The sequence below is a fragment of the Schistocerca americana genome, chromosome 2 (genome assembly GCF_021461395.2).
Source record: "Schistocerca americana isolate TAMUIC-IGC-003095 chromosome 2, iqSchAmer2.1, whole genome shotgun sequence".
Lineage (NCBI taxonomy): Eukaryota > Metazoa > Arthropoda > Insecta > Orthoptera > Acrididae > Schistocerca > Schistocerca americana.
The window spans coordinates 833245204-833273016 of record NC_060120.1 but is presented as its reverse complement, the minus strand read 5'-3'; the positions used below and the strand labels follow the sequence as shown (position 1 = coordinate 833273016).

The window sequence follows — 27813 nt, the reverse complement described above, 5'->3', positions numbered from 1 at the left end:
GGTACTTTGAGATGAAGCTTGCACGGGATAGGGTAGCGTGGAGAACTGCATCAAACCAGTCTCTGGACTGAAGACCACAACAACAACAACAATATATCAGTTAAACAGCTATCATTTGACTCTGCGAATATTGAGAAATTCTGAATTTAAAGGGAAGTCAGACAAGAAATTCCATACCACTTAATCTACACTCAGTGGTCCTAGAGGGAGATTTCAGGTCCTTAAACTGGAAAACCATAAAAGTAATACATTTTAATGACACATTTCAGAACCACATTGGTTTTACAGATAACATAGTACTGGTTGCCTCTAGTGCAGGTAAACTGTAGCAGCTGATAGAAGTCCTTCATAGAACAAGCTGTAAAGTGTGTGTAAAATCAATTACAACACGCCTAAGATAATATATAATCAAAACATGAAAAATAAAATAATACAAATTAACAACGAATTCTTAAAACCAGTTGCAGAGTTTGTATGTGTAGAGCATTTGAATGGAGAATGGATGATCAGCGGAAGAAATAAACGGAGAAGTGGTGGTGCCTCAGAGTGAATTGGATTTCCAAAACTAAGTTTCCAAATCCTCAGGGAACAGAAGTTTTCAGATATTGTGATTACCAGTTTAGTCTGTCAGTGGGACATGGACTTTAACTGTAAAAACTTCAAAAACTGGTGGGTGTCAGTGGGCAAGGGAGAACTGTATATCGAAAATTACTGAGGAGGCAGAAAAACCAACAGATTTATCAGGAAACAGACTGTGAAGTGAGTGGTGTACTTATTAACTGCATTGAATATGAAATAGAGTTGGCCAGGGCCTGTAAGTAAGTGAACAGGTAGTGCATGAACAAAGAAGTATTTTTGCTAGAGTCTTATATGCAACAAAAGACTCAGAAGATGGCATAAAGGAAAGTAGGTTATTGGCAGTAGGAAACAAGCAGAAGCACAAGGGTTGTGTGTAGCTGAAGACTGTAATGGGTGTAAAAGCATAGGGAAACCTGTTACAAGCAGTGAAAGTCAAATGTCTTACGATGATTTATGAGGAACAGATTTTATACAGAATGATGAGACACTAGATTGACATTTAATCCGAGTGCTGCCAGTTGAGTTGAAACACATTCCAAAATCCAGAGCCAAACTTTTATTCTATAGGTGACGGTGCAGTAAGTGTCCTTGATAGATATAAATGTCTGCCAGTCATGAAATGAAATCTAAATCATATTCATTTTTTAGGTAATTACAGCTGTCAGACCTGATGCATGAACATGGAGTTTTGATATGATTGTGAAAGCCTAAGGCCATTTCCTACGTGAGCGGCAGAAGCAAGCGACAGCGCGCGACAGCTTCAGGCGACAAAACACAACCGCAGGTGTAGTTACGGAAGTGTCCTACGTGAGTGACATCTGGTGCAACTGGTGACGTTTGAATTCAAACATATTTGTATCCTGTCGCTGCAGCACGAGCGACAGAGAGCGACAGCCACGTGCCTTCTCGAGAAGAGCAGTGGAGCAGAAGCGACGGCAGCTATGAAATACTTATCGTCCGATTTTAAGAAAACTATTTGGTGAAAAAATTTGATTCTTCCGCATCTTATAGGTTGATATCCTTAAACAATAAAGATCTCAATATATTTTCGTAATTCATCATAGTTATCGTGCCACACGAAATTGAGTACATGGCTGCACAAATTTTTAAGAATTTGCAGAGGTAAAATCACATTGCGCAGACTTTCCATATACTTGATTTAAGGCCATACATTATTGTGTATGAAATGTAACCAATATGTCTAAATTGTATTAAAGTTGAGCCCGTATTGATATCTCTCTTCATTCTTGAGATATTGGTCGTTATATCCACGGACGGGTCGCTTGCGGCGCACCCGAACCTTTCCTGCGTTTCGGGAATCAAATGGCTGTAAAAATAGTCGTTTCTCATAAACTGTTCAAGATATGGAAATCATGATTTTTGGAAATGACAGCATATAGAAGGGAGTATTTCATCGTATGATTAACAATTGATATGTTTTTGTAATTTGATGCTCAAAGTCATGAACAGAAAATGAGGTGCACCAAATCTTTCCCTAATATTTTTTATTTCATACTTTTAGATAAATCATTACACAAACCGTTTGACTTTCTTTTCAAAAATTTTGTATGCTTTACTTTTACAGACTATTTAGATTAATTGAAATGCTTGGCCTTAACACTAACTGCTGATGAATTACGTTCGCAACATCAAATATCTGTAAAATTTCATGGTTCATTGTAATTTATTGCCGGCCGAAGTGGCCGAGCGGTTAAAGGCGCTACAGTCTGGAACCGCACGACCGCTACGGTCGCAGGTTCGAATCCTGTCTCGGGCATGGATGTGTGTGATGTCCTTAGGTTAGTTAGGTTTAAGTAGTTCTAAGTTCTAGGGGACTTATGACCACAGCAGTTGAGTCCCATAGTGCTCAGAGCCATTTGAACCATTTTGTAATTTATTAGGAATTCAGTGTGTGTGATAAACTGGGATAGGTGTGTAGATCAAGTTCTTTGGCAAGACCTTAAAAATGTACTTAGCAAGACAGTGTAAACAGTATACATAAAAATAAATATACAGAATTGTGAGTGAGTCAGTTAAAACATAACCAGGACCAGGAATCGAACCCAGTACCTTCCTGATGCCCGCAATCACTATCTATAATGCTACCACTACACCACAGCTACATTTTTGCATAAACATTCAATCAGTATATTTGTGTGTATTTAGGGTAGTTAGTCATGTAGCCAGTCATTCTTCTGCATTTATTGGCTGTTAAAAGTTATTGGTCATGAAAAAATCATTTGTATTTAATTTATTGGTGAGATAGTCTAATGTTCCTCTGCTCGTTCAAGTGTATTCGAAGAATTTGTCTGGTGATCTTCATAGTTGATGATAATTATGGAATTCTCCATGGAGATTCCTCCCTTTGTAAATTTCGTGCACAGCATTCCATTTCGCTTTATTTGCTTAAGTAAACCTAATTTTGTAGCCTTACTCTCCAGCTACAGTATTCTACAGTTTAAGGGCACCGTTTTATAGAAACAGCTGGTTGGCTCTAAGCAGCCATCTTGTAGTGCGACATGGTCGCTTGCACGCAGCACACTCGAGCTTTTCGCCTGATGTTGCTGCTTGTCGCTGGAGTGTCGCGTATCCAGAAGTTGCTTGCTGTCGGTCGCTTCTGTCGCTCACGTAGGACACGGCCTAAGTTGAGGGATTTATTTTAAGTGACTAGTTTTGACAGAAAATTTGAGATATTGTTTTGTTTATTTCCCCTGTCGTACTTTTTGCAATGGGATGGAATAAAAGTAATTGCTTTGAAGTCATGGGTGTTAACTCTTCAGTTTATCTGTGCCTCTTTCTTTGTTGTTCCAATCTAATGTTTGTAGAAAGTTCTGTACTCCAGCGACTGAGTGCGTTGTAATGAAATTTTTGTTTTGGCATGGTGGGGAGAGACTGGAATTGTGGCAAAAATACAACATTGAAGGATTATTTGATTAAACAGAGAATTTGAAAAGTTTGTTGTTATACTTGTATTCCAGTGACATCAAGAATGTGTGTTCATGGGGGTATCTACTTTTGATACTCTGGCCTCCACCACTCAGAGATAACTTTGAGACAAATACTTATGTTTATTGTTAGAACAGTTTCCAAACATTACACTTCAGTAATTAGTTCTGCAGTGACATGTAAAGTTTAGTTCGTTGCTTATAGATATCTTAGTTCGGTGTAACTCAGAGTAATCTGCTTCCTGCCACTGCTGCTGAAGTGGTCGTCCCAGTCCATTTCATATGCTAACTGGATCTAGTTACGTGAATTCTATGACATAATCCAGGTACCAATTCATTTTATAGTGGTTTATTAAAGACAAGCTGCACCACTTCTTGGTGGCAGCCCACTCCACATAACAGGCCACATAGCCACAAAACCGTAGTAAAACAATTAAATTATTACACTGATGTGCAACACAGTGGTTGCGTCTGTGAATGGTCTCCAACTGCCCTTTTCTGAGCCTTCTGCTCCCCCTATTTATATGTTCTTAACAATGTAGTTAACAAAACTATACTGCAAATTTATAAAATTAACGATTAAAAGTTGAAAGTTATTATGAAAACTATACACACAACATTTTGTATTTTATGCTCAAACTGGTGTATACAATATAAAATATTTTTACATAAGATATACATCACATTATACAAAATAGTGAAAAACAACAATGCCAACCTAATTTTTCTTAATTATGGCTTCATTAGTGAACGCAAAGTAATGCTAGCATATATTGGACGAACATGACATACAAGTAAACAAATGAAAGAATAAATTTTATGAAATTTAACGTATTACGCTAAATCACTTATTAGATACAACTGAATTACGAAACGTTCAATGAATTGCCTCTTTTGAGAGTATTTCATTAGGGTATTGAAAAAGGAATGTAAAACAAGGGATTGTGTTATTTCATCATTCACTGAATTATGTATATTCTGTTTGGCTAGTGGCTGATGTCCAGGGGGAAAAAAAACTCTGTATGTTTCAGATACACCGTACGGTGAAAGCTCTGCAAAAACATAAGAAGTATCCCCTTACACAATCTGATCCCAAAGGAGTGTTACCATTTCCCATGTGTAAGGAGCACCCGGAACAGAAATTGGAATTTTCTTGTGCAGAATGTGACAAAATAGTGTGTTCTCATTGCATTATATTGTACCATCAACGTCATGAGGTTTGCACTGTGAAGAAGAAGGTGAGTTAATGAATATATTTCACTGTATTCCAGTCTGTATTTGTAAGCAGAATATATCTTCATCACTTATTCAAGAGCAAATGCAGAAGGAAAATGACCACAATTTACATCAGAGAAATGTTTGACAACCTCCGTATTGAATGTGTGTAAATAATGCTTTGTCATTTTCCCCACGATTAATAACTATGTGGGATCATGACTAGCTTACACAGTGCCTTCTTGGCACACAAGATTCATGGTTTCATGTGACTTCGATATGACTTTTAACTTCAGCTTAAAAGGACAGGTACCTTGATTAAACTTAACAAACAATGTTTCACATCCTCATTGCCACAACATATTATTTAAATTGCCCCCACAGCTCTTAGCTCCTGTATACTGTGGTTTGAACAGTACCTGTGTGTTGGTTATTACTTTTCTCGTTTACCTCACAGAAGTAATCACCACATTACAATATTTCAAACATGTATGGCAATGTTTGATTAAATTTAATACCATGGCAGCAAGTGTAACAGATCGATTATTTGAAACTGTTCTTGTCAGTTACTACTGATATGAACAATGAAGCCCTCTGAGGATGCTAAAGACTCATTCATGTGCATAAGTGTGGTGAGCATGAGAGCCTGAGCCATTGTAATACTTCTTTTTGTAGTATTGCAGTCTTACATTCAGCTTTCTCCTCTAATTTGTGATTATAGGGAGGAGGAGGGGTAATGTTCACTATGTTTATCACATTTGATAAGTTACACATGCCTCCTGGTTGGACCAAATGGCGAGCACCTGTGGGAGCCTTCATTTGCTAAGTACGGGTTTGGTGAATCCGGGTGTCCTGACCTATATTGGTGTGTGCTGCAGTCCTCAGAAACCATAAGCTGTGGGCATGCTGAGATAACCACCTTGTGGCACAGTTATGGTATGTTGGGTGTCACAGGGAACAGGGATCTTGACTCCACTGTCCAGATCGTAAATAAATAAATAAATAAATATTGATCTGAAGGTGTGCTGCTTGCCTGTGTGACAAATGGCTGTTGAGGTGAAACAGTCATTAGTCAGCAACTTCTGGGGAACCTGCCCCACCTCAATTGAACAAGACCTACCCAGGCAGCTGAGTCTCTGCCCTCTTCCTTCTCATTGTTAATAACCACATTTTTGGTGTAAACAAACCATTATTCGTGTTGCTATATTATGTGTAGAACATAGTCTTTTGCTTTGCCCTCTGCAAGTAAGTCGCTGAACTATTGCTATGATCAGCCACAGCGTAAAGATTGCCAACGAGAATGAAGATGCCTGCACAACCAGGGAGCAGGAAGATGTTGGTACTTTTGAAATCAACCAATGATATGGTTTTTGACGTCTCAGAATTCGGTAATTTGTTGTACATTTATAGTAGTTGTTGTTTGCATGAAAAATCTCAAATATTTTTTGAGTTATTTATTTGTAAAACTTCCAGAATTGTGGTTTTTGTTAAGTTTTGACGTCTTAAATTCACCGTATTTCAGAAACAGACGTAAAATTTGTAACATTTTATGCAGTTTCTTATAAGCTTTAAAAGTACCAGTATGTGGTAATTGATGATATTCATAACAATGCTGAGTTTTCACATATTAAATTAATTTTTAATTTTGAAAATTACAAAATTGAGATTTTTTGTTTTGTTTTTTTAAACACATAAATGTTAGTCACACATTATTTGTTAATGTGTCTGCCAAATATCAAGATTTATTCCTGTGGGAAAACATTAAAATGAATTTTGATTTTGCTGTTAAGTCCCACTTGCAGCGCATGGGCTATAGCGCTTTCTGGTTGGTACCGAGTTGTAATATGTCAAAAACCAAATAAGGTTGTCAGATCATTTTTTGTATTTAGTGATAACCAATTTATTACAATATTAGAATTACACACTTAAATTCAAAGCCACATTTGGCTTTCCCAAATTAACAGTGAAGATGCCCCAAAAAAGACTACAGATAATTTACTTACTTACACCTTCATTTTAGAAGTACATTAATATTACTTAGTATCATTAATTAAACAATGAGATCATTGTTACTATTTAACAGTGTGTTATTTGAGCGTTTTGCAAAGAGAAATTTTTTGTTCATATGCAACAAGAAAGATATTACAGTGATACACTAATAGTCTTAGAGTCTAAGACCGTGTATTGCAGTTTTTTTTTTTTTTTTTTATGATAAATCAGCAACCCAGTTCTCCCAAGCAATAATGACAGACGGTTAATGTAACAACCGCTTTGTTCTCCAACATAATCTGAGGCTTTGCACAGCTCTTCGTCTGATAGTCTATATGTTCTTCCAGTGGCAGTTTCGGGGTTTAATTTTCAAAATATGAAGTTTCTTTTATTTATGAAAAAGAAAGAACTGGTCTAAAAGGATGTATAAATAGAACATTTACTTCTTCGCCTTTTTTCATCTCTCAACAGCACACAAGCCATTGACCTTTTGTTATCATAGGCACAAGCACCAAGTCCAGCAGTCTGTTCAAAAACATGTAGCATATGGATGTACTTGACTTTTATGAACATAAAAATCCTTAAAATGAGAAATAATTTTTGCTTTACCTTTACCTTTGGCCTTGCTCATAGGAATAAAAGTGTTATACTTCTGATTCTTCGTGACTGCTATAGCTTTATAAAATCTTTTTGCCAACCTCCTTTTTTATGCTGCAGGCTCATCGTTGTCACAGAGGGGGTGACTGATGGCACATATGCCCCACTCAGACAGTTGGAAGGAAGTTCATATTTGATCATGTGCTTCCATAACTCATTAATATGAATGTTAAGAAAATAGGTTCAATTTTTATTTTATATGCATTTATTAAGCCACTGGTTTCAGTCTGTATGAATATCCTCAAGTGACAGTGGCACAAATGTGCGAAAGTCATAATTTATAATGCTTAATTTCCCAATAAAATGTTGAACTGCCCGTTTGGAATAAGACAAGTACAATATTCCACTTCGTTGGCAGAGCTTGGTACTTCTCGTATTCCATCATGTGCCTTTCAACATTTTATTAGATGCTTAAGTATTTTAAAACATGAATCAGGCACTTTTCTTCCACCTTACCCATCGATTACAAGTGTTTAATGAGTTGTACGTGCACACAGTGATTTGGTCCTCTTGTCCGTCACCAGTGCTTTGCTAATTTTATCTCAACACTTCATCTCTACCGAAGTGAATTACTTTCAAAAGAGGTGGATTTTTTTACCTGGCAATGCTTTGCAATTGCTAAATATTTATGGGAATTGCATATACATCCTAAATTGTGTAAAAATTTGAAGTAAATCCGGCAAGATCTATTCCAGATTTTTCGCAACAGTTTTTCCTTGTTCTGTATTAAATGTATGTTTATATAGGTAATATATCACAAAACTGTGTAGCCTATGTCCATCCAAATGTTCATTAGAGTATTGCATAAAAATGTGAAGTAAATCCTTCAAGAACCTTTTGAGATTTGTTGTAACTACACATCCCCAGTATGTATATATGTTTATATTGTATATATTAGAAAAATATATAGCCTATGTCCATCCGAATGTTCATTAGAGCATCGTGTAAAAAATCGTAGTAAATTGTCAAGAACTTTTTGAGACTTGTGGTAACAACATTTCCGCTTTATGTATTACATATATATTTATGTATTATGCGTGTAATTGTCAGACTGTGTGTGTGTGGGGGGGGGGGGGGGGGAGGGAGAGGGGGGGTTATGAAAACCTGTGACTGCAGAACTGTCAAAACTGAACAGAAAAATTTTGTTCCGTTTCTTTTTCATATCAAAAATTCATTAAAACACACACAAACTGACCAGATTCGTCGAGCTGTTATCAAGTGATGATCTATCGTAACTGATTTTAATTTCTGACTTTTCCGAGTGGATTTTCCAAAAAATTTCCATCGCACGAACTTTGTTCTGACAATTCCGAAGACTACAAAGACAAAAGTCAATCAGATCTGCTGAGCAGTTCTTAATTGATGATATTTCATACATGCAGGAACAGATGTTAATTTCTAACTTTTCTGCTGGATTTCCGTAAAAAATATATATCATTTCTGTCAGGAAAAAGTTCGTATGAAAGAAAATTTTAAGCAAATTCAGCATAAAAGTCAGAAATTAACATCAATTGCTGCATATGTGAAATATTATCAATTAAGAATGGCTGCAGCTTGCAAAGCAAATGCATCTTAGATACAGTCAGCAATACGAATAGGAGTAAAATAAAATTTATGTCTGTACATTACGTTTGGAATACCATAATGAATATTGCTGCAAATTAAGAAATAGAGTACGACTAACACACATTATTTTCCAGAACAAAAACTTCCAATTTTGAAATTTTAAAGATATAAAAAATTTTGGTTTGGGAAAATTTAGTATTTTAATTAATTTGGTCAAGCAACACATTTTAAAGCCTATAATAAACTGAATAAAATGGTGTAAACTTCTGGGTTGTACGTCAAATATTTTTTGAGATACAACCATTTTAAGTTTTCGAATCACTGCAAAAATTGCAAAATTTCGGAAGCCTCAAACATTAATAACTTGGAAACAGTGTCCAAAAAATCTTTAATTTTGAATTTTATCTGATTTTGATTGGTAGAAAAAAAGACAAAATATTACAAGTTTCTATGCCATCAAGGTTCAAATTCATTTTTTTTATTGGTTGATTTCACACGATGACTAAGCAACAATGCTTCATTGTAATTATTACAAGGCTTGCTCTGAGCAGCGAGATGCGATGTGCCAGCAGTGAGGCTGCAGCATAAACGCACCTTAAGACACTTGGTGAATATTCCATTGTAGCTAAGTTGCATGAAACACTATTAATTCCAACCATGGAGTGGTGCCATGTGAATAAATAATAATCTGTCTGATCACTTGCATCCATTCATGTCCATTGTGCATTCCAACAGACTTGGGAATTCCAGCAGGACCATGTGATATCCTACACGTCCAGAATTGCTACAGAGTGGTACTAGGAACACACTTCTAAGTTTAAACACTTCCACTGATCACCAAACTCTCCAGAAATGAACATTATTGAACATACCCGGGATGAGTTGCAACATGCTATTCCAAAGAGATCTCCATCTCCTTGTACTCCTACGGATTTATGGACAGCCGGCAGGAGTCATGGTGTCAGTTCCCTCCAGCACTACTTTAGACATTAGTCGAGTCCATGCCACGTCGTGTTGCGAAACTTCTGCGAACTCACGGGGGCTCTACATGATATTAGGCATGTGTACCAGTTTCTTTGACTCTTCAGTGTATAAAAGGAATGTGCAGAAAGTGATGAAGAGAGAAGATACAGACCTTGAAAGAAAGCCTACATTCATTTTAACTTTCAGTCCTCCCCTGTCACATTAGAACCGGTTTCGTACACTTAAATATTTGTCCATATATTAGATCTATTAGTTACAAAACCAGCACCATATACAGAGGCAAGGGAGTTACACTACTTACCCTTAAAATTGGTACACCACGAAGATGACATGCTACAGACAGGAAATTTAACCGACAGGAAGAAGATGCTGTGATATGTAAATGATTAGCTATTCAGAGCATTCACACAAGGTTGACGCCGGTGGCGATACCTACAACGTGGTGACATGAGGAGAGTTTCCAACCAATTTCTCATACACAAATAACAGTTGACCGGCGTTGTCTGGTGAAACGTTCTAATGATGCCTCGTGTAAGGAGGAGAAATGCGTACCATCACGTTTCTGACTTTGATAAAGGTCGGATTGTAGCCTATCGCGATTGCGTTTTATCGTATCGCGACATTGCTGCTCGTGTTGGTCGAGATCCAATGACCGTTAGCAGAGTATCGAGTCGGTGGATTCAGGAGGTTAATAAGGAACGCCGTGCTGGATCCCAATGGCCTCATATCACTAGCAGTCGAGATGATGGGCATCTTACCCGCATGGCTGTCATGGATCGTGCAGCCATGTCTCAATCCCTGAGTCAACAGATGGGGACGTTTGCAAGACAACAACCATCTGCATGAACAGTTCGACGACGTTTGCAGCTGCTTGGACTATCAGCTCGAAGACCATGGCTGCGGTTACCCTTGATGCTGCATCACAGACAGGAGTGCCTGCGGTGGTGTACTCAACGACGAACCTGGGTGCACGAATGGCAAAACATCATTTTTTCAGATGAATCCAGGTTCTGTTTGCAGCATCATGATGGTCGCATCCATGTTTGGCGACATCTTGGTGAACACACATTGGAAGCGTGTATTCATCATCGCCATACTGGCGTATCACTCGGCGTGATGGTAGGGGGTGCCATTGGTTACACGTCTCGGTCACCTCTTGTTCGCATTGACGGCACTTTGAACAGTTACAATTCAGATGTGTTACGACTCGTGGCTCTACCCTTCATTCGAACTCTGTGAAATCCTACATTTCAGCAGGATAATGCATGACCGCAGGTCCTGTACGAGCCATTCTGGATACAGAAAATGTTAGACTTCTGCCCTGGCCAGCACTTTCTCCAGATCTCTCACCAATTGAAAAGTCTGGTTAATGGTGGCCGAGCAACTGGCTCCTCACAATACGCCAGTCACTGCTCTTGATGAACTGTGGTATTGTGTTGAATCTGCATGGGCAGCTGTACCTGTACACGCCATCCAAGCTCTGTTTGACTCAATGCCCAGGCGTATCAAGGCCGTTATTACGGCCAGAGGTGGTTGTTCTGGGTACTAATTTCTCAGGATCTATGCACCCAAATTGCATGAAAATGGAATCACATGTCAGTTGTAGTATAATATATTTGTCCGATGCATACCCGTTTACCATCTGTATTTCTTCTTGGTGTAGCAATTTTAATGGCCAGTAGTGTATTTAGAACCTTGCAGCCCCCATCATCTGTTTTCCTCAGTTGCAGCCAATTGTGAAATGGCCAAAAGTAACATTAACATCTCAACATGAAGCAAATCATTGTATATTGCCAACACCTGCTCATATTGCAGCACATGCCAAATTACACCTGCCAGAGAACAAATTTTGAAGATTTCTAAGACCAGCAATGTGCTGCCAGCACCATCAAAACAAAAGATCTTACCATCAGTGGTTGGTCCATTCTACCATGGACCTCCCTGGTTTCCTACCTGAAAAGGAAAAGTTACTATGAAGAGCAAGTCAAACTCCAATAGAACAAAAGCTAAAGCCACAGAGGTGTCATCAGCAGCCACCTCTGTCACTGAAGATTTATTGATGGAAGTGGTCACTTTAAAAGACTCACCAAATTTCTCTAGCCCACCTCCCATTGCCTTGGACTGCTCTACCCCTCAACGTGCAAAAAGAGAGGGAAGACAAACCTCACCAATAGGGTGATATACTACAGTGGAATGTAAATGATTTCGGAAATCGTGTGGAACAACTGAAGCTCCCAGGAGAGGCAATAACTGCATGTACGTTGCTTCAAGAACGTGGTGAAAGGACTAAGGGGGGAGTCGTCGTGTTCTTTAGTGGACACTTAACTCTTACCACACTCCAAGCAGTTGCTGTCACTGTAAATCTTGTGTCATTCCAGGTATCAGTGAATTCTGTTTGGCTCCCTCTACTGGAACCACTTGGTAGTGAGGCACTCTCCAAGCTTATCAACCAACTCCTACCCCCTCCCAAGTACTCCTTTTAGGATATTTCGATGCGCGTAGGGGCAGAGATTCAACTTGTCTAAGGGATTAAATGGTTGGAAATGTCTTGAATCAGAAAATATAGTTCAAGGAAATGAGAGTCACTTAAGTGGTGCCAACTTCACGATACTATCAAGGGAAAAAAATTAGTGCAAGCTGAATCATTGTGTTTGTCTACTGCATAAGAGTGTGCCAATATAACTCTGTTATTGCCAGTGCTGCAGTGAAGAACTGTGGGTTTTAGGAGCACCTGCATCTAGTCCACATTGACACCCGAAATCTCCTACTTTGTCCCAGCTTTTTCGGGTGGCATGTAAAAGGCAGACTTCCGAGTAACTGTGCAAAGAGCGGTTCATATTATTCTTAAAACTGTTTTTACCTTAGATCATGCCTCATGGTCACTGTTTACGTTATTCTCGCTGATAGAACAGTATGATGCTTCTTTCATGTAGTTTATCAAGTACATAATATTAAAAAACTGTAAGTCCATTGCTTGTTTACAGCTACTTTCTTTGATGTTTCACCCCAGAGATAAAATAGTGGTTTTCAACATTACTGTTGGAGTGTGAAAATCCATGTTTGTTCATGAGAGAATTGAGATTTTCTTCACTGTAATGTGTATATTGAAATTTATGTTGCCTGGTTCTCATGACAGTCTTGTGGAAATGGAGTGGTTAGGAAGAATTCTTCTACAAAGGATGTTCAAAAAGTTTTGCACAGTCATCTCTAATTTTTTTGTTTTTTGCAGAAGTAGAATGAAATTTTTTGTGAACATACTTGGAACATTTAGCTATAAGTTGGTATATAAAAGTATATTCTTTTATTTACAGGTGAGTCATAAGGGACTGTGAAGTAGATGTCAGGTTTCGACAACGGTCAGTAATGATTTCCTCTTCAAGACCGGCGATGACTGTGCCACATCGATTCACAGGAAGTTGCTCCCTGGTTATGGGGAGGACACAGTGGATCGTAGCAGTATCCAGCGGTGGTTGCAGAGGTTTAAAGAAGGTGATTTCTCTCTGCTGCACAATCCACGATGCGGTAGACCATCGACGGCATGAGTGATGTGAATAAGGAGACCATTGATCAAATTATCGAAAATGACAGATGTGTGATGACATGACAGCTTGCTGAAATGACTCGTTTGTCATTAGATAGTGTGGTATCACTGGCACAATCACTGGGGTACAGAAAAATGTGTGCACATTGAGTGCCTAGCTTATTGGCAAGAGAAATGAAAACGATGAGGAAGAATGTGTGCGAGGGTCTCATGAAGACCTTTACTGAAGAGGCGAAATAGTGTTTTGACGACGTCATTACCCAGGATGAAACACGGTTGTTTTTGTCCAAACCTGAGAGCAAAACTCAATCCATGGAGTGGCGTCATCCAGGATCCCCTTGGATAAAGAAACCAAGACTTTCACAAACAGCAGGCTGAACGGTGATGGCCTCCTCCTTCTGGGATCAGTGTGGTGTCATTTTCATTTATGTTTTGGAACCTGGCTCCACAATTAACCTGGACCATTACTGTTTGTCATTGGTCAAGCTGTGACCTGCCATCAAGGCCTACAGACCACAGCTTCAGGGTCAGCTCATCAGACTACACCATGACAATGCCAAACCCCATACAGCCCTTATGACGCAGTAGAAAATCAGGAAAATGGGTTGGAAAATTGTTCCTCATCGTCCCTACAGTCCAGACTTGGCTCCGTCTCATTTTTACCTATTTTGTTGCCTGAAGGCCCACCTGCACGGTAAAACATTTGATAGTGAGAAAGACTTTATTTCCTGTGTCAAGCGATGGTGTAAAAGTCAATCCCCAGAATTTTACCAAAGTGCATTTACCTCATGGAGAGAACGTTGGACCAGATGTGTCACAGTTGATGGAGGCGACATTGAGTGGGCTCAGTGTATAACTAAATGTTCCAAGTATGTTCACAATAAATTTCATTCTCCTCCTGCAAAAAATAAAAAAACTTAGACAACTGTGCAAAACTTTTTGAACGCCCTTTTTAATTACAGCATACTGGCACCGTAAGGAGGTGCTAATAATGTGCATTATTTCAAGGGTGTGGCTGGTGGATACTTTCATGCAGCAATTCATGCATCTAAGTTCATACCTCCACAGTCTCTTGCTACAATTACCACTGTAACAGTCTAAATTGATTGATATATTAACCCTCCTTTGAACAGCATGATATGTAGCTCTTCCTTCTTTAAGAAAAGTATGCACTGTCCAGCTTTGTGATACAGAGTGCAGTATAATACAATCATAAAGAATGCAGTCGTTTTTCCGAAGTTTGCAGGCTACAGTGTATCCAGGTATCATCATTTTCAGGATGAAACAATTTGTGAATGAAAGAAACTGCCTCCCTTTCCAGAAGATGTATTGTAAAAACTTTTACACAAATATACACACAATATGTCACCCAAAATCACAGACGGGAAGAGGCAAATAGTTGGAGTGAAGTATTTGATATCAACTTAAGGAAACATTAAAATATAGATATATGTTCATCTTTCTTTTCGTACATATCGCCTTTAGGCGCGGGCATGTCTATATTGCATCTTGCCCCACGCAGTGTTCACATACTTATTAAATGACATATACTTTGTGACTACACGTAAATAAGATCCATCTCAACAGCATATTCCCAATTGTTCAGGTGCAGATTCTCCAGCTTGCAGGTTATCCATGCGTAGTTCAGCGGTTTTGGAAGAAAAAAGTGTAGATAGAATGAATATTTTTGTTTACAATAAAATTTCTGATTGTAGTGATGACATAGATGATGAAAACCTCCGCTATTAGTAAACTCCACTACCATTTTCAGAAATTTAGTGAACAAAATGTACTGAGCAAAAGAAGAGAGGAAAGACAAGTTGATCAAGAACCCATTGGCATGCACATCAAGACACTGAAATGTTTTGATCTGTTAGAATAACCAGGACAAAGTTCATGTGACTATAGCAGTGGTTTGACTCTTCTGAAGATGAGAACCGTAATCAAGGAAAAAATGAATGAAAAACGGAAACAGGAAAATATTGGATGGTTATTTCCTGAAAGTCGAGGGCCATTCCATGTTAGCTCAATCACTCCATGACAGTCATGGTCCCAGATTTTGGTATAACGTAGCATATTTGTTCTGTTTATGGATTTAAATAAGAGTGCAAAATATTTATGCTATATCTCTAATGGTCTGGGTTTTGCAGCCAGCTAACGTTTTTGAACTTTAAGATGTAACATGTTATTCGTAGAATGAGATGTTCCTCATCCTTGATCTCCACTGGCCAATGAAAGATGTTCGTAAGTTAAGTAGGAAGCACCCCACTTTTGGGAGGTTTTTGATGGTTTGTACAGATCGCAATTGCACTGAGACTGTGCTGTTGGTTATAAGGGCTGCAGACTGGCACTTCTACCTGCTGAGTGGAGTTGTTTGCTCTGTGGGGCTGCAAGTGAAGGGCATGGAGAACACATGACATCCATGACTACAAAGGAATCGTCACGGAAAAGACAATTGATGTTGAGATTTTATTGTAAAATTGTTCAGAGTCTCTTGTGATACTCACTCATTGAAACATCTAGCTGGAATTTTACACCTAGGTAGTCAATCAATTAGAAGAAGTTAGGATAGCGTATTATAAGAAATACTTTGAGTTCAACTTCTCTGGGTGTATTATTCCACTAGATAGAAGATAGTCTCTTTCTGCATCATCAACACTGTGTGGAAGTAGTTGGTTCACGGTTCAAGGGCACTGCATAGCAGGACCCCGTTGCAGCATTGATATTGTTCAGTGAATAACAGAAAACATAAGAGAATCTAGTAAAATACAAGAGCTAGAAATCAACTGCTGGACTGTTCGAAAAGCCCATCCCCATCACCACCAGCAGAAAAATAAGCCACAGAACATTCAAAGTTCACAGCTTTTTGTTGTCGGACAGAAGAAATACATTTTTTTGTATTTTGACATAACTGTCATCAAGGAGTGTTACTGAATGGGATTTAAAATGTTTATGTGACACCACAAACGGTCATCAAACCACAGTCACTAAAACAATGAAATTTTTACAAGTTTTGATGACCTGAGTTGTCATTTTCAAATGTAATCACAAACCTGGAAATCTTGTGACCCATTTCTGCTGACTTTGCTTCAGTTTACTGGTTTTAGTTTTGTTTTCTTAATATTTGAGAGATTGCAATTATTATTGCGGTTTCCTAGGTCTGTGATTGCATTTGAAAATGACAACTCAGTGCATCAAAACTAGTTATGAAACCTTTTAAAAATTTCAGTGTTTTAGTGACCGTGGCTTGAGGACGGTTTGTGGTGTCAAATAAACATTTTAGAAATACAGTGTGTTCAAATATACAAAATATAATTCAATAGTAAATGATGAAGAGGTAAATTATCTTCCTCATTTACTATTGAATACTGATAAAATTCTTTTAAAGCGTTCAGAGAAATATGGATTAAAAGAATATGAAACATCATGTAACATTAAAGGGGAGAACAATATTATGGGAAGGAAACTTGCTACTCACCATATGGTGGAGATGCTGAGTCGCAGATAGGCACAACAAAAAGATTTTCACACTTAAAGCTTTCGGCCAATGCCCTTCGTCAACAACACACACACACACACACACACACACACACACACACACACACACACAAACGCAACTCTCACACACGACTGCAGTTTTGGGCAACTGAAACAGCCTGAGACTGCAGTCATGTGTGCGAGTTGTGTGTGTGTGTTTGTGTTTGTGTTTGTGTTGTGTGTGTGTGTGTGTGTGTGTGTGTGTGTGTGTGTGGTGTTGACAAAGGCCATTGGCCGGAAGCTTTAAGTGTGAAAATCTTTTTGCCACCGTTTCTTACTGCTAGCCTAGCAGCTGTCAACGAGAGACAGGAAGACGTGGGGAGTGGTTTGAATCTGATTCTCAGAGATTGTTGACACGGCGACCAGAGACTGGTATCGTGTGTGCATGAGGTGTTTCTGAGTGATTGTGTGTGTGTGTGTGTGTGTGTGTGTGTGTGTGTGTGTGTGTGTGTGGGCACGCTTTGTTTTCTGAAAAAGGCTATGGCCAAAAAGTTAGTTGTGAGAGAGAGATTGTCTTTTCTACATGCCTGTCCGCAGCTCAGCGATCATCTTTACAGTGAGCTGCTACCTATCCTCATTGGTTCCCAAAGTATTTGCGCAAGTTATCTTGCATGGATTGATCACCACAGTTTCGTTTCACCAACATGGTGTCTGTGATATGTTAATATCTAGCCACGCAAGTGAATTTCCACAACAGGCCAAAACCGCAGACCATTTCTGTGGGTATTTCTAATGGGAGCCTGCTGATCAGAAGCCCATCTTTTCCCACTATTGTGCAAGCCGTGCCCGTTGGATCTAGTCTCACCAATCTGCCTCCAGGCTGAGTCTGTTTTTGTGTGGCATAATCTGGAGGATTCTCGTGATTTATCCATGGACCCAGGACAGAGGTGCTCCTCGGCAGGCCAGAGGCCAAGGGCGATGTATTTCAGGTATTGTGACTTTCTCACTGCAAGTACATCGAACAGTGCAGCATAGACATTGTATTTATTGTAGTACGGTACATTTTAGCACTTCGAATATATTCACGATAAGAAGAAGAAAATTGTGTCAGTCGCTAGCAGTTTGTACACTATGTGCTCATACATTTCTTGAAAGAAAAATCACACAATACCTGCAAAACAATACATATAATACAGTGGATAACAACTGACAATAACGAACATAGTAGAACCAACATTTTATTGGTAGTCACGTATATTGTTGGTTTACACAACTCTTCTCTGCCTAATACACTTCTTTCAAGAGGTCTACTTTATTCTGAGGTTATTTCTGAAATCAGTGAAGGTATTTTAAATCTGTCTTGCGACTCGAAGGAAATGAGTGTTTTTGTCACCAAATGTGTTTCATTTTATTGAAATAAAATAACAATAGTGGTCTTAATGAAACACACATACCATTTGGCTTGCTTTCTCCATCTAAAAACAGTTCATTACAAAAGATGTTGATGTTAGTGCTTAAGATTTTTGCTCACACGGGGGAGAAATACAGAAGTACTTAGGTTTTTTGGTCAACTTATGTCTTTATTTAACCTTGAGATCTCAGAATTTGTCGGAGGAAAATGCTAAAACTTGTCTGGAAATCAGGGAATTTCACTTGGGGAAACTTGTGGCAATCCTGTTGGCATTTAATATAGCTTCAACTCTACACTCATCTTTTTTTTTAAATTGTTTCCTGCAGGATGTACACAGTTTTTGTCCTGGTTTCACTTTGTAACCTTTTGATAAAATGTTTCTACTGTCTTCTATGGTTGCACTGTGAAGTGCTTTTTGAATTAATGATTTATGTTTCTTGAAAGTGTCACAACAAACCTTTTGTAAAATTCATACTTTTTCAGAAAGATACATTGATGGTGGAGACAAATAGTTTTTACTTGATATCTGCTTCCATTCTAAATTTAAAGAATTTTAAATTAGTTTCACACAGTTCTTCAACAGTTTGTGTGACTTTTTGTTTGACATAGTTAAATAAATGACCGTAGCTGTCGGTAGCTTCCCCAATGATGCATTTCTCATTTCTTCATTACACAGCAAAATAAAAAAAGGGGGGGGAGAGCGCTATAGTTAGTTACACTTATCACAGTAATTACTGTCCACTATATTATTTAGAGCCTGAGCTCAATTTTCAGTTGGTTTTGACATTCATTGTTACTTTCACACTGTTTTAATATATAGAAAAGAAAAAAAATTTGGTTAAATATTTTTCTTTCTATGTGAAATTGAAGAATTATTTACGAAAACACACAGTGAGTGAAGAATTATTTACTAAAACACACAGTGAGCCAGCGTTACCTAATGCTGTAGCAGGTGAGTTAGTCTAGTGGAGGGGCATGGCTGGACTCTGTTTTCTCCTACAGCAGCAGTTTAGTTACAATGGACATGTATACTCCGCAACACTTTGCGTGTTTCACAGAGACATGCTTTAAAAATGCAGAAACTGTGACCACCACTTGGGGGGAGTTCCATCTCCAATTCAACATTCCATGTTGTGTTACCAGCTCGCAATACCGTTCTACTATGGGTCAAGAACTTCCATGAGACAGGTTCAGTATTGAAGAAAAAACTGGGAGGCAGTACAAAGATGGCCATGTCTCATGAAAAATTTGAAGTTCTGCATTGTTTAATTCAACATAGTCCAGTTTCTCTGCAAGATGATACTCACACTCTTTGGAGTTATCAAATTCATCTGTTTGGCGCATTTTATACCACCTCATGAGTAGAAGCCTCAAGATTTTGTGAAAAGGAGACTTTTGCTGAAGTAATGAAAGAGATGTTACTGGAAGAACCTGAAATTGTGATTTTAATGTCAAATGAGGCTAATTTTTACCTTAAGTGACAATGTTAATAAACAAAACTGTCATTATTGGTCTCCAAATAATCGTCACCAAGTGCACCAGTGCCCACTGCATTGTAAAAGGTGACAATGTGGGCTGGATTAGGGAAATGTGATGTCATATGGCCTAATTTCTTCGAAGAAAATGAGAGAGTCGTCACTGTGAACTCGGGGCATTGTTTGACCATGTTGTGTGAATTTCTTATCTCAGAACTTCGTCACTGTGACATAAATCATTGAAATGTTTGGTTTCAGCAAGCTCACACTTCCAGTGTTTGTGTGTCTGAAATAAGAAAATTGTTTCCAGGGAAAGTGATATCCAACAGAGGAGATGGTGACTAGCCACCCTGCTCTCCAGACATTACTCCATGTGTCTTTTCTTGTGGAGCTTTCTTAAGAACAAAGTGTACATCTTTAAACCACGTACCATGCTTCAATTAAAGGATACCATTGAGCAAGAGATTTGTGCTGTACCTTGTAACATGCAGGAGAGAGTGATGACAAACTTCACTCTGTTGATCGATGAGCTTGCTGAAAAAGAGAGTCAATACTGAAAGGCATTATCTTTCATCAAATAATTAATTTCTGTCAAAATTAACATATGAGATGTAAACTATTATTCATTGTGTATCTTTTGAAGTAAAATATGTTGCTACAGCTTAAAATTTCGCTATGTTCTATAAATTCAAAAACCTTCAACCTATGCTGTCTGACACAGTATAAAGGAATGTTATTCAGCAGTTTGCAGAAATAAGATAACAAGAGTATGATGCTGTGTGCTTCTACAAAACTGCAACACTTGTTGTTTCCAAAACTCGTGCAGAAAGAAGCAGTACATAATCAATTTAAACCATTACATAAATACGTATCAAGCCTGCACATTAAGCAAAGTATTTATTCTTGTTTTTACTGCACTTTACTGTTACTTTTCAAAAAGCAAAGTGGATGTTGTTAAACAAAAGGGAATGTAAACTCGACACACTGCAAGTAAGCAAGTGAAGTCTTTTAATTATTTTTGTCTATGAAATAATAAACAATGGAGTGAAAAAAACATTATTTTTATTTTCTCATTCTGACAGAAAATATCTTTCAGAACAAGAATATTCAATTATCCTGTTCTCTTTTGATGACATTGCACTTGGTATGAATTTGCATTTTTGGTTTTAAAAAATTGATAACTGCATTTTTTTTTTTTTTTATTTTTTTTTTCCTGGCCATGTGAAGTTTCATGATGCCGTAATTTAAAGTTCTCTGAACTCTTTACGTATTGATAGATACACGAACAAAATTTTATCAGTATTTGTTGGTAAATAAGGAAGAAGTAAGTTATTTTTTTATATTGAATACACCCACAAACAAAATCTGTTAAATTCCAGAAAATCTAAACAGCTCGAAGCAGAGCCAAATTTTTTTGTTTTCTTTGTTACATACATTAAATGAACAAATACACTAAGTTTATATCAAAATCTGATACAGTAGGACTCAAATCTTTATCTATTTTTATTAATGTTTTTACATGATATGATCCTGAATTAAAAGCAGATGCTACAAAATACAGTGTGTTTTAACCACAATTTGGTAAAGGAGTTGTCAGTTCCCACCATATAATTCATAAGTAATGCAGTGGTCTTTCAAAAGTGACATGTCATGTTTCATGAATACATTAACAGTTTCCAGTAAAAGTTTGGGTAGTTTGGCTTATCGGAATTTTTCAGTTATCATTGCAGTCTGAGGTCTTCATTAACCCATGTGATTGACAGATTGCTGTATTGTCTTTTGGATCCGTACCTGCCTTAAATGAGACATTCATAAAACCTTTTTTCCATGGTGGAATCTTGGTAGCATTTTCCTCAGTAAAGAAATAAAGTGATCTAATGGGAACTAATTTCAGAAATCAGAATTATGAACAATTTGATGTGGGATGGATTCAATATCTTCATTTAATTATTAAACGTGATTGTTTCCATGTATAGATGTCAAATATTATTTTGTTTCTTATTGATTGGGGCTGTATTTATGCCTATGTGCATATTTGCAGTTGAGACTTCTGCCTGAAGATGCATGATATTTGAAACTGCAATCACTGTAAGCAAGATTGTATTTAACAGCTGTAAGTGGAAACGAACATATTTAAGAATGGTAGTAAGGTAACAAACAGTGCTGCAGATACAGTGTAAAATATAAGATTGTGGACAAGGAGTTAAACATAATAAAAATAATAGGAAGAAAAGCTATGCAAAATTTGGAAGCATAAAATCACCTATGAAAGCTATACTTATTTTTCTGTCAGTCCATTTCCCAGTCCAAAGTTAGAAGCCATTGACATTTATGTCTGTGGAACTAAAGTAAGGAAACCTAAATCTCAAAAAACAACAAATCTTTAAAAGTATGAGGCATAAAGCCTAATCAATTGGTGGCATTGCTACATTTGTTGAGCATTCTACAGCTCATATTCACAAATTCAGTTGAATTGTGAAGTTAATACCATGGTTTTTATAATTACAGAATGAAGAATACCTTGAAAAACTTCAAGAAGCTTGTTTGAAAGGAGAACATGTATTGAAGAGGCTGGAGAATACAAAAATGGTATGTGTTATGAACAGTCAGTGCTTATAGTTGCATTCATAATTGATAGATAATGTGCCTTCTATAGACCATAGCTCATTGCATAGAAAAGATATTTTGAAGCAGATAAGCACATAAAAAGTTTATTGCTTGTTTTAGCTTTGCTGTCAAACATGCAATCATCCAAGTGTCAGTTACACACACCTATCACTTTGCCTTTTTTTTTTTTGTGTCATCCCCCCCTCCCCCCCCCCCCCCCCCCCCCCCCCCCCCCCCCCATGGATGTAAGCGGTTACAGTACGAGGTTTATTTTCTCATGTGGACTGGTCATCTTCTGTCACGATGGCTCTGAGAACTTCGTGTTAATCTTTATTTTCCTTCCCTTAAAGAGTATGTTGTGTGGTTCAGTGAATAATGTGCGAGCTAGGCCCTATGTCATCTGACCTAGGGGCTCAGCATGCATTTGCTGGGTACAGTCTTGGAGACCCTGGGGTTCCTTAGCTAGGGACTGGTGAGCACCACCAGTCCTCTGTTGCCATAAGCTCTAGGTATACTTCAGCGACCATTGTGCATTGCAGCGGTGGAACATTATGTATCACAGGGAATGGGGATCTTGGCTTAACTATACAGATCTCATTGACGGTAAAACCCATTTAAGAAAAAAGACAACTGTGATCTTTAGCTGTGCTGCGTGCTGATGAGATGCACGTCAGTTGAGGAGGAACAGTTGCTAGTTGGGAACCTGCCGCACCCAGGCAAGTGGGGCACTGTCTGTGTGGACTTCCTCCCCTAGCTGCTCTTGGGAACACAGTGAAGCCTGCATCTCATGTTTCTACTCCTAGCAGTTCAGTGGACTTCTGAAAAGCATAAACTCCCAAAATCCTGAGGCCTCATGTGGCTAGTTCACCTAGGTCATCTGTGAAAAACAGGGACAATATTCAAAGTAACAGACCACATCCTGTGGTAGATAACGTCTTTGTTGTCATGAAATGTGTGGATGTTTCTTTTGAAAAACTGTCACCGTTCTATACCAATAAAGATTTCAAGTGTCTTGCAGAACAACTCAAATCTGTCAAGAGTTTTCCTTCTCGAGACTATCACAGCTCCTAAAGTGCAGAAGCTGTTGAATACCAAATACCTGGAGAATCTCCCATCAACACAGAGCTGAACTCTGGGTTAAATACGATTAAAGGAGTTATAACATGCCAGGACATTATGGGTGTGGATAGAAAAGAACTGCATCAGGAAAGGGGGGGGGGGGGGGGGGGATGTACAAGGGTGACTGAAGTGTTGATGGTGAGCTTCAAAAGTCAGCATCTTTTATCCCGACATTCAATCTGCCGAACTTACCTAAGTATAGTGCAGCAGACTTTCTCCGCCTTAAGGTTAGACCTTACGTCCAAACCAGTTCACACTTCCAAGTGTGTCACACCATTGCAATTGTCTGGCTACATATGGAAGATGAGTCTTGCAGCCTATGAACAAGATTTTCAACACATCGCCCCACCTGTGTGTGTTAATTGCTTACAGCTCCATCCGGTTTGGAGCAGGGACTGTCCTGTCTTCACTGAAGAAAAGAAGATTCAAGAAGTTAGTAACCCACAATGTCTCATCTGTAGTAAAGGAATTTGAGGCCACTCGTCACCCCCAATTTTGCCAAGTCTTTTCCCTCAGCATTGAAGCTGCCTGTCCAGAAGGTCAGTGTTAGACTGTGATAGTTGGGTAGTGCACATTTACTTGCACCCATAAATGCAGCTGCCAGCATGCATGACTGGTCCCTCAACCCAATCTTCCACTCACAGAAACATTAAAAGTTGTCAAACATAATGTCAGCCTAGACAGAAACCCTCATGGCAGTCAATGGGAGAGATCCAGTAGTGTTTCTGCTACATCAGCCTTGTCACCATCCCCAAAATCCAAGCTGGGGTTGGATGCCAACTGGCGACAGTGATCCGCTCCAAGGCTATCAAACCATGTGGCCTTGGTCCTGTTCAGTGGATCAGGCGATGTCCATACCATTGCTGGTATGAACATCGATGCTTGCCTGAGGGGACCGCCAAGACCTTCAAAGGACCACCCTCGCTCTGCTCCCCTCTGCTACAGTCTCCCCACCATGGCGGAATGACAAAGGAGTTCCATACTGCAGTGGAACTTGAATGATTTCCAGACCCATGTGGAGGGGACTGCATCTATTAACTCAGGGTTAGACAAATGTGTGTCTGCCTTCATGAGACACATTGTAATTTGTCTGATGTCCCTGAGCTACATGGCTACATCCTCCACAAGAAGGACAACCCCAGTGGAGAGAGAGAGAGAGAGAGAGAGAGAGAGAGAGAGAGAGAGAGAGAGAGAGAGCACTAAGGAGAAGTGGCTGTTTTTGTCAACAACATCTACCACTCCTCACTTCTCTCCCTCACAACCAGCCTGCAAGCATCTGCTGTATTGGTGCATGTGCTTCATTGGTTGACAATATGTTCCCTTTACCTGCTCACATGAGGTGTTTGACAAAAATGCTCTCAGTGACCTCCTTATTCAAGTCCCCCACCCCCTTCATCCTTTCTGGCAATTTAATGCGCATAATGTACTGTGGGCCTCTGCAGACATATGCCCCAGGGCTAGAGCAATTGAGAGCATTTCCTTGTCCTCGCATGTCTCTCTGTTGAATATGGGCCAAAACTCACTTGAACACCGCATCAGGGTTGTTCACTGTCATCGATCTCAGTATACCCTCCAGCCCTTGTATGCACAGCTCAGTGGGAAGTGGTTGATGACTTGCAGTCGAGTGACCACTTACAAATTTGTATTCTCCTGCCAGGCAGAGTGGTGCCTGAAAGACATCGACCACAATGAGTACCTTGTAGGTCAGACTGGACACTTTACGACCAACTTGCTGTGTTTGAACACTGTGATAGTGTCCAGAAATGGGTGAATCACATTATCCAAATGACCCACCAGCCACTGAAGCATCTATTCCGCAGCCTTCAGGCCAGCTGAAAAACCTAGCTGCCCCTTTGTGGAGCGACGAATGCCACATTGTGGTCAAGTCCTGACAAGTGGCTCTGCGTCAGTTCAAGTGCTGACGACTGATGAGAATATCTCAGCCTTTCGCACAGTGAGGGAAAAATGTCGCCGAAGGGTTAATCCATACCAAGTGATCCAAGAAAAAAATAATTGGTAGCTTGACCATCTCAGCAAAATTTTATATTTGCTGAATTGGTAACTTGACCATCTCAGCAAAATTTTATATTTGCTGGGTGAATTCCCCAGTGTTTATTAGTCAAAAAAAAAATTTTTTTTTAAATTATTGTTTACTATTTTGAAATGGCGGCCATATTTGTTCCAGGCCACATGCGTTTTTTTTTTTTGTATTTGCAAGCATGTACATTTTTTACAATTATTCAGTAGTGGGTGGTCCTAAGCGGTTCAGATAAAATGCATTTAGTTCAACACACTCTGGGCTACAAATTAACATCATTATCATTTGCTGAATATATTCTTTAATATATTTTTAATAGTTCAAAGTTATCAGCCACACATTAAAAAAACTCAATTTTTGAACAGTAGTTTTCCAAAGAAAGATTTCTCAGCTATAATATTTTTTCTGCTATTACACTTTATAGTATAATTACTTAGAGTATCAATGGTGAGCAGCTTACACTTAAGACCATACACTATTTTAAAAATTGGATTTTTTTTATTTTTCCATTTTGTGGCCTGCAATATCTTTGTTGGTGGACCAGATAAAAATCTGAAAATTTCACAGTTAATAGACCTTTGTGATATCGAACTTCAGTATAAATTTCAACTTTGAGATTCAATTTAAAGTTATGGAAAAATATTACAAACAAGAGTCAAAAATACGTTTTTTAACATCTGCAATATCTAGGCTTATGGAATAAAATTTATCATTTATAGTATATAATTTAATCATATCTATGATTACTTACTTTTTTAAAAATAAGCCTACTAGTTGCATTATATTGTTCTCTTGTTATTTGGTATTAGTACATTGCTCATTGATCCTTTGAGAAATTTGTTCACTCAGTTTGGGTGTTAGATTGTAATTTCGCCCAGTCACAGTTGTAAATTCCATGGGAGACAGCTTCCTTAGTACATTTTTAAACGGCATCCAAACTTGATCATTCTCAATTTTTTCAAAAGATGTGCTGTGTCCTGGAGGGTGATAAAATTCAACATGTACATCTTGGTTTTGACAGTCAATATTATCAACTTCGCCAATCCACCACTGTTCGTCGTAAACACGAGCCACTTTGTCTTTATTTTGAAGAACCAGTTGTACAAGTTTCCACACTGATGAAGTTCACTATCAGGTGAAGTTGATGTGATCTTACACTTCAGTAAGTTTTGTGAATGGGGTACAAAACAATGAAAAGCTGGAGTACCCTTAATCTTCTGACAAGTGTTGTACCTTTCCTTCAAGACACTGTCATAGACTTCTTCCTCACATTGTACAAAAACATAGATAATTCCTTTGTTATGTTTTTTTACAGAATTCAAACATCTCTTGAGGTGCTATGATATGATTGTCATCAGTCTGCTGCAGACTTGCTTTTGTGACAGCTCAATTTGTTGTACCCCCGACACCATCAAAAGCATTTTTTCCGTGGTAGGAAGTGAAAAAGTGCCATTCTACATTAAACCCAAAATCTTCTTTATGAAAGGAGATGTTAATAATTTTTGTTTTGTTTTTATATTGACTTGCTGCCACATCCAGAAAGTAAATCAGTTTTTGTATGAAAGGGTGGTGCTGTTTAATTTAGTTCGTTAATTTTAGTTGAAAAATGTGCACTGCTGTAGTGTTGTGTTCAAGGTAGTCATTTATGACACAAAAGTTGTGCCTCATTAGTTTATCTTCATCTTATAATAGAATACAAATGGATGAACTGTGGCCTGATTGTTTACCCAGTGGTGCCCTTGTACTTCATCTTGAACAACAAAGGACTAATTTTTTGAAAAGTCAGCAAGAACTAAGCATTCATCAGCTGCCAAGGTTTGCTTTTTGTCTTTCAAAAATTTACTTTAAGCTTTTGCAATAAAATGATGCATTTTCAGATTTTCAAGGTTAGCCACCAACACTTCAAAAAAACTCTTCTCGTGATTTTATGACTGTCACCATTTCAGTTCTGTCTTGTCTCACCCATTGTCTGTATTTTATATTGTCAGGCATCAAATCGTTGTCTTCGGATTCGTGAAACATGTCAAGTAAGGCTTGTTTGCCTGGACAATCTTCACATTTTCCCTTGATCATACAATTGTAACTGTCAATATTGCATACCATAACTTCCAAAAGGCCCTTATAGTCAACACTAAGATTGGCCTCATCTATCATCAACTTTACATTCTGATGATACAAACAAACACAAACATTACGGGTGCCAGATGCCC

At 38.4% G+C, this 27813-nt stretch overlaps 1 protein-coding gene across 3 annotated transcripts in view; it reads left to right on the top strand.

Moving 5' to 3' along the window:
• The window catches only part of LOC124595488 (RING finger protein 17), a 485726-nt gene that overhangs the window by 23017 nt on the left and 434896 nt on the right, over positions 1–27813 (top strand). For all 3 annotated transcript variants that reach the window (XM_047134251.1, XM_047134250.1, XM_047134249.1), the window contains exons 4-5: positions 4556–4762; positions 22348–22428. In XM_047134251.1, the coding sequence (XP_046990207.1) occupies positions 4556–4762; positions 22348–22428 (288 nt within the window). The remainder of the gene's footprint in view (positions 1–4555; positions 4763–22347; positions 22429–27813) is intronic.